The following is a 12,816-nucleotide window of genomic DNA, read 5'->3' as shown; positions in this document are numbered from 1 at the left end:
CCACTGTTCCCCGGTAGGTTGTCAATGTAAAATACCATTTTTTTCCTAACTGACTTGTCTAGTTAAATAAATTAAATACATTGCCCATACACGCATACACCCTTACACACATTTTTACAGTGGAAGTGTGTGTGTGTGTGTGTGTGTGTGTGTGTACCACACTCACACAGGTGAACGTAGAAGGCACCCCATTGCTGGGAGCTGGCGTGGAAGTTCCCCCCCTCCACATGTAGGTAGCGCGTGCTGACCGTCTGGGACCGCAACCGGTTGAACAGGGCCACCTTGGTCCCCGATGCAATACACACTGCAGTAGGAGACACACACAGAGAGAGAGATAAAGAGAACACACTACATGTACATCTGGGTGACAGGATGAGAGAGAACAACACATGTCCCCGTCTGGGTGATAAGATGAGAGAGAACAACACATGTCCCCATCTGGGTGATAAGATGAGAACACATGTCCCCGTCTGGGTGATAAGATGAGAACAACACATGTCCCCGTCTGGGTGATAAGATGAGAGAGAACAACACATGTCCCCATCTGGGTGATAAGATGAGAACAACACATGTCCCCGTCTGGGTGATAAGATGAGAACAACACATGTCCCCGTCTGGGTGATAAGATGAGAGAGAACAACACATGTCCCCATCTGGGTGATAAGATGAGAGAGAACAACATGTCCCCATCTGGGTGATAAGATGAGAGAGAACAACATGTCCCCATCTGGGTGACAGGATGAGAGACAACAACATGTCCCCATCTGGGTGATAAGATGAGAGAGAACAACACATGTCCCCATCTGGGTGATAAGATGAGAGAGAACAACACATGTCCCCATCTGGGTGACAGGATGAGAGACAACAACATGTCCCCATCTGGGTGACAGGATGAGAGACAACAACATGTCCCCATCTGGGTGATAAGATGAGAGAGAACAACACATGTCCCCATCTGGGTGATAAGATGAGAGAGAACAACACATGTCCCCATCTGGGTGACAGGATGAGAGACAACAACATGTCCCCATCTGGGTGACAGGATGAGAGAGAACAACATGTCCCCATCTGGGTGACAGGATGAGAGAGAACAACATGTCCCCATCTGGGTGACAGGATGTGAGAGAACAACATGTCCCCATCTGGGTGACAGGATGTGAGAGAACAACACATGTCCCCATCTGGGTGATAAGATGAGAACAACACATGTCCCCATCTGGGTGATAAGATGAGAGAGAACAACACATGTCCCCGTCTGGGTGATAAGATGAGAGAGAACAACACATGTCCCCATCTGGGTGATAAGATGAGAGAGAACAACACATGTCCCCATCTGGGTGATAAGATGAGAGAGAACAACACATGTCCCCGTCTGGGTGATAAGATGAGAGAGAACAACACATGTCCCCATCTGGGTGACAGGATGAGAGACAACAACATGTCCCCATCTGGGTGACAGGATGTGAGAGAACAACACATGTCCCCATCTGGGTGACAGGATGTGAGAGAACAACACATGTCCCCATCTGGGTGATAAGATGAGAGAGAACAACACATGTCCCCATCTGGGTGATAAGATGAGAACAACACATGTCCCCATCTGGGTGATAAGATGAGAGAGAACAACACATGTCCCCGTCTGGGTGATAGGATGAGAGACAACAACATGTCCCCATCTGGGTGATAAGATGAGAGAGAACAACACATGTCCCCATCTGGGTGACAGGATGAGAGACAACAACATGTCCCCATCTGGGTGATAAGATGAGAGAGAACAACACATGTCCCCGTCTGGGTGATAAGATGAGAGAGAAGAGGGTAGAAAGCGGGCCAAAAAACACACTCTACAGCGACTTAACAATATTGAACATTGGGTCTATTGTAAAGTGGCTGTTCCACTGGATGTCATAAGGTGAAAGCACCAATTTGTAAGTCGCTCTGGATAAGAGCGTCTGCTAAATGACTTAAATGTAAATGTAAATGGGTCATTTTTCAGGCATCGGTTGTCATCTGTTTTTTGAGCTGTAGTGCCCTCTAGCGGCAAGACTGGAAAACAGGGAAACTTTGATGAAGAGCAATAGTAGCATTGTGGAATGGCAGAAATGAACATTGTTTGAACACAATAGAATAGTTTCAATAGACGTCTTTCACGAGCCACGTCCTGTTCGAGGAAGGAAGGATGCCTTTTGAAAGCAGGGCCCTATGAGTGTGAGTGTGTGTGTGTGTGTGTGTGTGTTGGCGTTTGTGTGACTCACGGTCTGCGTTCTTCAGGGACTGTTTCTTCTTGGAGGGCTTGGAGATGACTTTTATCCTCTTACTAAGGAAGACGCCGATGTCGGCGCTGTTGCCGTAGAACATCTTGACCGACAGCATGAAGTGCTTTCTCTTGTCGGAGTCTGATATGTACAAGGTTTTGGCTGTGCAATAGTTCTGGGTGAGAGGGAAAAAAATAAGGCCAGGCACCAGTTAGTCATTTCTTTGGTGAGAGTGAGTGAGTGAGAGAGACAGAGACAGAGAGACAGAGAGTGAGTGAGAGAGACAGAGAGTGAGTGAGAGAGACAGAGAGAGAGAGAGAGAGAGAGAGACAGAGAGAGAGAGTGAGTGAGAGACACACAGAGAGAGAGAGGAGAGAGAGAGACAGAGAGAGAGGTGTGAGTGAGACAGAGAGAGAGGTGTGAGTGAGACAGAGAGAGAGGTGTGAGTGAGACAGAGAGAGAGGTGTGAGTGAGACAGAGAGAGAATGGTGAGTGAGACAGAGAGAGAGAGGTGTGAGTGAGACAGAGAGAGAGAGGTGTGAGTGAGACAGAGAGAGAGGTGTGAGTGGGACAGAGAGAGAGGTGTGAGTGGGACAGAGAGAGAGGTGTGAGTGGGACAGAGAGAGAGGTGTGAGTGGGACAGAGAGAGAGGTGTGAGTGGGACAGAGAGAGAGGTGTGAGTGGGACAGAGAGAGAGGTGTGAGTGGGACAGGAAGAAAGGGAGGGAATGAGAGAGAGAGAGAGAGAGAGGTGTGAGTGGGACAGGAAGAAAGGGAGGGATTGAGAGAGAGAGAGAGAGAGAGAGGTGTGAGTGGGACAGGAAGAAAGGGAGGGATTGAGAGAGAGAGAGAGAGAGAGAGAGAGAGAGAGAGAGAGAGAGAGAGGTGTGAGTGAGACAGAGAGAGAGAGGTGTGAGTGGGACAGGAAGAAAGGGAGGGAATGAGAGAGAGAGAAGTGTACAGGGCCCTACCTTAAGAAAGGGAGGGAATGAGAGAGAGAGAAGTGTACAGGGCCCTACCTTAAGAAAGGGAGGGAATGAGAGAGAGAGAAGTGTACAGGGCCCTACCTTAAGAAAGGGAGGGAATGAGAGAGAGAGAAGTGTACAGGGCCCTACCTTTCCCTCGATGTTGAGCTGTTGCATCTCCTGGTCACTGTTTCCTATCCCTATAAAGGCACAGGGTTGAGCCTCCTGCTCTGAACAGCCCTCTCTCTCCATCTCCTCTCTCTTCTTCTTCCAGCCAGAGCCCATCAGGTAGACACATGGGGGTGGACAGAAGAACCTGAACACGCACACACAAGTATAATTTACATACACTGATTATAGCAAACATTAGGAACACATTCCTAATATTGAGCGAAACCACCCCCCCTCCCCACCTTTCTCCCTCAGAACAGCCTCAATTCGTCGGGGTATGGACTCTACAAGGTATTGAAAGCGTTCCACAGGAATGTTGACTCCAATGCTTCCCACAGTTGTGTCCAGTTGGCTGGATGTCCTTTGGCTGGTGGACCATTATTGAAACACACGGGAAACTGTTGAGCGTGAAAAAAAAAAACAGCACCGTTGCAGTTCTTGACACACTCAAACCGGTGCACCTGGCATCTACTACAATACCCAGTTCAAAGGCACTTCAGTATTTTGTCTTGCTCAGTCACACAATACATGTCTCTGTTGTCTCAAGGCTTAAAAATCAATTTTAAACGTGTCTCCTCCCCTTCATCTACACTGATTGAAATGGATTTAACAAGTGACATCAATAAGCGATCATCACCTGGTCTGTCATGTAAAGAGCAGGTGCGACTAATGTTTTGTATCCTCTGTGTACACACCACTGCCTAGACTACACACACATCAAATGATTAGTAGCTATAATACTTCACACACACACACACACATACGGCACACACACACACAAACGATAGAACAGTCTGGAATCTACTCTGGTCTGGTGGGTCCAGACTGTTCATAAACATGTCATACTGCATGTTAGACGTTCTGCCACTAGATGGCAGTGTGACATAAACAAAACAAAAAAAGAAGTGTAGAACTTGGGAATTAAGTTTCAGCCAAGTTGTCAGCGCATTTCTTTGAGTGACAAACACATTTCTCAAACCAGCTACTAAAATCCTGTAAAACATTGTTTAATTTTCAAAGGAGGATGTGAAATGTTAATCCAATAAACGATGGGGCTTGCTCGAGTCGAAACTGACAAGAACTTGATTTTTAGCCCGTACCTCAGGAAGACATGTCAGGAGAAATAAACACATAGATTGCTTAAAACAACACTTTTACTTGTCTCAGTCATGTCCCCTCTTTAGGGAGAAATATCAAAATGTTTTCACCCATTTTGCTCTTCAAAATAACTAAAGCGGTTTGTTTTTATGAGCATGTGCAGGGAAAGAAGGAAAGTCATATGGAGACAGTTGTCATGAGACTGTCTGTCTAGTCTGAGGAGAAGGAGAGTGACACATAACACCAGTCTGCTTTCATCTCCTAAAAGAGAGAGAGAGAGAAAGAGGGAGATTTCAGTGGAAAACCCATCTTTACACACACGCAATTTATTCATGCTCAGAGCTCCTATTGTGTATCAAAACACAGACCAGCATTCATATTGTAAACACACACACACACACCGACAGCGACACCATGCCCACTAGGCTCTTCCTTAGAGAGGGACACACTCCCGGAGAGCTGACCCAAACCAACGTTGGTCGGTTCAGAATGAAACACTAACTTAAGTGTGTGTGTGACTACACACAGTGTACAAAATTAGGAACAACTTCATAATGTTATGTTGGAGATTAGATTTACACAAGAGAGAGACTACATTTACACTAGAGAGAGACTACATTTACACTAGAGAGAGACTACATTTACACTAGAGAGAGACTACATTTACACTAGAGAGGTACATTACACTAGAGAGATACATTACACTACAGAGATACATTACACTACAGAGATACATTACACTACAGAGATACATTACACTACAGAGATACATTACACTAGAGAGATACATTACACTACAGAGATACATTACACTACAGAGATACATTACACTACAGAGGTACTACAGAGATACATTACACTACAGAGATACATTACACTACAGAGATACATTACACTACAGAGATACATTACACTACAGAGATACATTACACTACAGAGGTACATTACACTACAGAGGTACATTACACTACAGAGGTACATTACACTACAGAGATACATTACACTACAGAGATACTACAGAGATACATTACACTACAGAGATACATTACAATACAGAGATACATTACAATACAGAGATACATTACACTACAGAGATACATTACACTACAGAGATACATTACACTACAGAGGTACTACAGAGATACATTACACTACAGAGATACATTACACTACAGAGATACATTACACTACAGAGATACATTACACTACAGAGATACTACAGAGATACATTACACTACAGAGATACATTACACTACAGAGGTACTACAGAGATACATTACACTACAGAGATACATTACACTACAGAGATACATTACACTACAGAGATACATTACACTACAGAGGTACTACAGAGATACATTACACTACAGAGATACATTACACTACAGAGATACATTACACTACAGAGATACATTACACTACAGAGATACATTACACTACAGAGGTACTACAGAGATACATTACACTACAGAGATACATTACACTACAGAGATACATTACACTACAGAGATACATTACACTACAGAGATACATTACACTACAGAGAGACTACATTACACTACAGAGAGACTACATTACACTACAGAGAGACTACATTACACTACAGAGATACTACATTACACTACAGAGATACTACATTACACTACAGAGATACATTACACTACAGAGATACATTACACTACAGAGATACATTACACTACAGAGGTACTACAGAGGTACATTACACTACAGAGATACATTACACTACAGAGATACTACAGAGATACATTACACTACAGAGATACATTACACTACAGAGATACATTACACTACAGAGATACATTACACTACAGAGGTACATTACACTACAGAGGTACATTACACTACAGAGGTACATTACACTACAGAGATACATTACACTACAGAGATACATTACACTACATTACACTACAGAGAGACTACATTACACTACAGAGATACATTACACTACAGAGGTACATTACACTACATTACACTACAGAGAGACTACATTACACTACAGAGGTACATTACACTACAGAGGTACATTACACTACAGAGATACATTACACTACATAGGTACTACAGAGATACATTACACTACAGAGATACATTACACTACAGAGATACATTACACTACAGAGATACATTACACTACAGAGGTACTACAGAGGTACATTACACTACAGAGATACATTACACTACAGAGATACATTAAAATACAGAGATACATTACAATACAGAGATACATTACACTACAGAGATACATTACACTACAGAGATACATTACACTACAGAGGTACATTACACTACAGAGGTACATTACACTACAGAGGTATATTACACTACAGAGGTATATTACACTACAGAGGTACTACAGAGATACATTACACTACAGAGATACATTACACTACAGAGATACTACAGAGATACATTACACTACAGAGGTATATTACACTACAGAGGTACTACAGAGATACATTAAAATACAGAGATACATTAAAATACAGAGGTACATTACACTACAGAGGTACATTACACTACAGAGGTATATTACACTACAGAGATATATTACACTACAGAGGTACTACAGAGATACATTACACTACAGAGATACATTAAAATACAGAGATACATTACACTACAGAGGTACATTACACTACAGAGATACATTACACTACAGAGATACATTAAAATACAGAGATACATTACACTACAGAGGTACATTACACTACAGAGATACATTACACTACAGAGATACATTACACTACAGAGATACATTAAAATACAGAGATACATTACACTACAGAGATACATTACACTACAGAGATACATTACACTACAGAGATACATTACACTAGAGGTACTACAGAGATACATTACACTACAGAGATACATTACACTACAGAGATACATTACACTACAGAGATACATTACACTACAGAGATACATTACACTACAGAGATACATTACACTACAGAGGTACATTACACTACAGAGGTACATTACACTACAGAGGTATATTACACTACAGAGGTATATTACACTACAGAGGTACTACAGAGATACATTACACTACAGAGATACATTACACTACAGAGATACTACAGAGATACATTACACTACAGAGGTATATTACACTACAGAGGTACTACAGAGATACATTAAAATACAGAGATACATTAAAATACAGAGGTACATTACACTACAGAGGTACATTACACTACAGAGGTATATTACACTACAGAGATATATTACACTACAGAGGTACTACAGAGATACATTACACTACAGAGATACATTAAAATACAGAGATACATTACACTACAGAGGTACATTACACTACAGAGATACATTACACTACAGAGATACATTAAAATACAGAGATACATTACACTACAGAGGTACATTACACTACAGAGATACATTACACTACAGAGATACATTACACTACAGAGATACATTAAAATACAGAGATACATTACACTACAGAGATACATTACACTACAGAGATACATTACACTACAGAGATACATTACACTAGAGGTACTACAGAGATACATTACACTACAGAGATACATTACACTACAGAGATACATTACACTACAGAGATACATTACACTACAGAGATACATTACACTACATAGGTACATTACACTACAGAGGTACATTACACTACAGAGGTACATTACACTACAGAGGTACATTACACTACAGAGGTACTACAGAGATACATTACACTACAGAGATACATTACACTACAGAGGTACATTACACTACAGAGATACATTACACTACAGAGGTACTACAGAGGTACATTACACTACAGAGATACATTACACTACAGAGATACATTAAAATACAGAGATACATTACAATACAGAGATACATTACACTACAGAGGTACATTACACTACAGAGGTACATTACACTACAGAGATACATTACACTACAGAGGTACATTACACTACAGAGATACATTACACTACAGAGATACATTACACTACAGAGATACTACAGAGATACATTACACTACAGAGATACATTACACTACAGAGAGATACATTACACTACAGAGGTACTACAGAGATACATTAAAATACAGAGATACATTACAATACAGAGATACATTACACTACAGAGATACATTACACTACAGAGATACATTACACTACAGAGGTACTACAGAGATACATTACACTACAGAGATACATTACACTACAGAGATACTACAGAGATACATGACACTACAGAGATACATTACACTACAGAGGTACTACAGAGATACATTACACTACAGAGATACATTACACTACAGAGGTACTACAGAGATACATTACACTACAGAGATACATTACACTACAGAGATACATTACACTACAGATATACATTACACTACAGAGGTACATTACACTACAGAGGTACATTACACTACAGAGATACATTACACTACAGATACATTACACTACAGAGGTACATTACACTACAGAGGATACATTACACTACAGAGATACATTACACTACAGAGATACATTACACTACAGAGATACATTACACTACAGAGATACATTACACTACAGAGGTACATTACACTACAGAGGTACATTACACTACAGAGATACATTACACTACAGAGATACATTACACTACAGAGGTACATTACACTACAGAGGTACATTACACTACAGAGGTACATTACACTACAGAGATACATTACACTACAGAGGTACATTACACTACAGAGGTACATTACACTACAGAGGTACATTACACTACAGAGGTACATTACACTACAGAGGTACTACAGAGATACATTACACTACAGAGATACATTACACTACAGAGGTACATTACACTACAGAGGTACATTACACTACAGAGGTACATTACACTACAGAGGTACTACAGAGATACATTACACTACAGAGATACATTACACTACAGAGGTACATTACACTACAGAGATACATTACACTACAGAGGTACTACAGAGGTACATTACACTACAGAGATACATTACACTACAGAGATACATTAAAATACAGAGATACATTACAATACAGAGATACATTACACTACAGAGATACATTACACTACAGAGGTACATTACACTACAGAGGTACATTACACTACAGAGATACATTACACTACAGAGGTACATTACACTACAGAGGTACTACAGAGATACATTACACTACAGAGATACATTACACTACAGAGATACTACAGAGATACATTACACTACAGAGATACATTACACTACAGAGAGATACATTACACTACAGAGGTACTACAGAGATACATTAAAATACAGAGATACATTACAATACAGAGATACATTACACTACAGAGATACATTACACTACAGAGATACATTACACTACAGAGGTACTACAGAGATACATTACACTACAGAGATACATTACACTACAGAGATACTACAGAGATACATGACACTACAGAGATACATTACACTACAGAGGTACTACAGAGATACATTACACTACAGAGATACATTACACTACAGAGGTACTACAGAGATACATTACACTACAGAGATACATTACACTACAGATATACATTACACTACAGAGGTACATTACACTACAGAGGTACATTACACTACAGAGATACATTACACTACAGAGATACATTACACTACAGAGGTACATTACACTACAGAGATACATTACACTGCAGAGATACATTACACTACAGAGGTACATTACACTACAGAGATACATTACACTACAGAGATACATTACACTACAGAGATACATTACACTACAGAGGTACTACAGAGATACATTACACTACAGAGATACATTACACTACAGATATACATTACACTACAGAGGTACATTACACTACAGAGGTACATTACACTACAGAGATACATTACACTACAGAGATACATTACACTACAGAGATACATTATACTACAGAGGTACATTACACTACAGATGTACATTACACTACAGAGATACATTACACTACAGAGATACATTACACTACAGAGAGACTACATTACACTACAGAGGTACATTACACTACAGAGATACATTACACTACAGAGGTACATTACACTACAGAGGTACATTACACTACAGAGATACATTACACTACAGAGATACATTACACTACAGAGGTACTACAGAGGTACATTACACTACAGAGGTACATTACACTACAGAGGTACATTACACTACAGAGGTACATTACACTACAGAGATACATTACACTACAGAGGTACATTACACTACAGAGGTACATTACACTACAGAGAGACTACATTACACTACAGAGATACATTACACTACAGAGATACATTACACTACAGAGGTACATTACACTACAGAGGTACATTACACTACAGAGATACATTACACTACAGAGATACATTACACTACAGAGGTACATTACACTACAGAGATACATTACACTACAGAGGTACATTACACTACAGAGGTACATTACACTACAGAGATACATTACACTACAGAGGTACTACAGAGGTACATTACACTACAGAGATACATTACACTACAGAGATACATTACACTACAGAGATACATTACACTACAGAGATACATTACACTACAGAGATACATTACACTACAGAGGTACATTACACTACAGAGGTATATTACACTACAGAGGTATATTACACTACAGAGATACATTACACTACAGAGGTATATTACACTACAGAGATACATTACACTACAGAGATACATTACACTACAGAGATACATTACACTACAGAGATACATTACACTACAGAGATACATTACACTACAGAGGTATATTACACTACAGAGGTACATTACACTACAGAGATACATTACACTACAGAGATACATTACACTACAGAGATACATTACACTACAGAGATACATTACACTACAGAGGTATATTACACTACAGAGGTATATTACACTACAGAGGTACATTACTACAGAGATACATTACACTACAGAGATACATTACACTACAGAGGTACATTACACTACAGAGGATACATTACACTACAGAGATAGATTACACTACAGACATTACACTACAGAGGTACATTACACTACAGAGGTACATTACACTACAGAGGTACATTACACTACAGAGATACATTACACTACAGAGATACATTACACTACAGAGATACATTACACTACAGAGATACATTACACTACAGAGATACATTACACTACAGAGATACATTACACTACAGAGATACATTACACTACAGAGATACATTACACTACAGAGATACATTACACTACAGAGGTACATTACACTACAGAGATACATTACACTACAGAGATACATTACACTACAGAGATACATTACACTACAGAGATACATTACACTACAGAGGTACTACAGAGATACATTACACTACAGAGATACATTACACTACAGAGATACATTACACTACAGAGGTACTACAGAGATACATTACACTACAGAGATACATTACACTACAGAGATACATTACACTACAGAGGTACTACAGAGATACATTACACTACAGAGATACATTACACTACAGAGGTACATTACACTACAGAGGTACATTACACTACAGAGGTACATTACACTACAGATGTACATTACACTACAGAGATACATTACACTACAGAGGTACATTACACTACAGAGATACATTACACTACAGAGATACATTACACTACAGAGATACTACAGAGATACATTACACTACAGAGGTACATTACACTACAGAGATACATTACACTACAGAGGTACTACAGAGATACATTACACTACAGAGGTACATTACACTACAGAGGTACATTTACAGAGATACATTACAGAGAGTACATTACACTACAGAGGTACATTACACTACAGAGATACATTACACTACAGAGATACATTACACTACAGAGTACATTACACTACAGAGATACATTACACTACAGAGATACATTACACTACAGAGGTACATTACACTACAGAGATACATTACACTACAGAGAGGTACATTACACTACAGAGGTACATTACACTACATTACAGAGATACATTACACTACAGAGATACATTACACTACAGAGATACATTACACTACAGAGATACATTACACTACAGAGATACATTACACTACAGAGATACATTACACTACAGAGATACATTACACTACAGAGATACATTACACTACAGAGATACATTACACTACAGAGATACATTACACTACAGAGATACATTACACTACAGAGATACATTACACTACAGAGGTACATTACACTACAGAGGTACATTACACTACAGAGGTACATTACACTACAGAGATACATTACACTACAGAGATAC

The 12,816-nt window shown here is 39.6% G+C and overlaps 1 protein-coding gene across 2 annotated transcripts in view; it reads right to left on the bottom strand.

Moving 5' to 3' along the window:
• Window positions 1-12,816, bottom strand: part of LOC115125320 (suppressor of hairless protein homolog) — a 131,564-nt gene that overhangs the window by 37,911 nt on the left and 80,837 nt on the right. For both annotated transcript variants that reach the window (XM_065021955.1, XM_065021956.1), the window contains 3 exons: window positions 3,370-3,535; window positions 2,256-2,430; window positions 167-304 (listed from right to left, as the gene is read on the bottom strand). In XM_065021955.1, the coding sequence (XP_064878027.1) occupies window positions 167-304; window positions 2,256-2,430; window positions 3,370-3,535 (479 nt within the window). The remainder of the gene's footprint in view (window positions 1-166; window positions 305-2,255; window positions 2,431-3,369; window positions 3,536-12,816) is intronic.

The sequence above is a fragment of the Oncorhynchus nerka genome, linkage group LG8 (genome assembly GCF_034236695.1).
Source record: "Oncorhynchus nerka isolate Pitt River linkage group LG8, Oner_Uvic_2.0, whole genome shotgun sequence".
In the NCBI taxonomy this organism is placed as follows: Eukaryota; Metazoa; Chordata; class Actinopteri; order Salmoniformes; family Salmonidae; genus Oncorhynchus; species Oncorhynchus nerka.
Note: the sequence above shows the minus strand (reverse complement) of the source record. Positions and strands in the feature narration are given on the sequence as shown.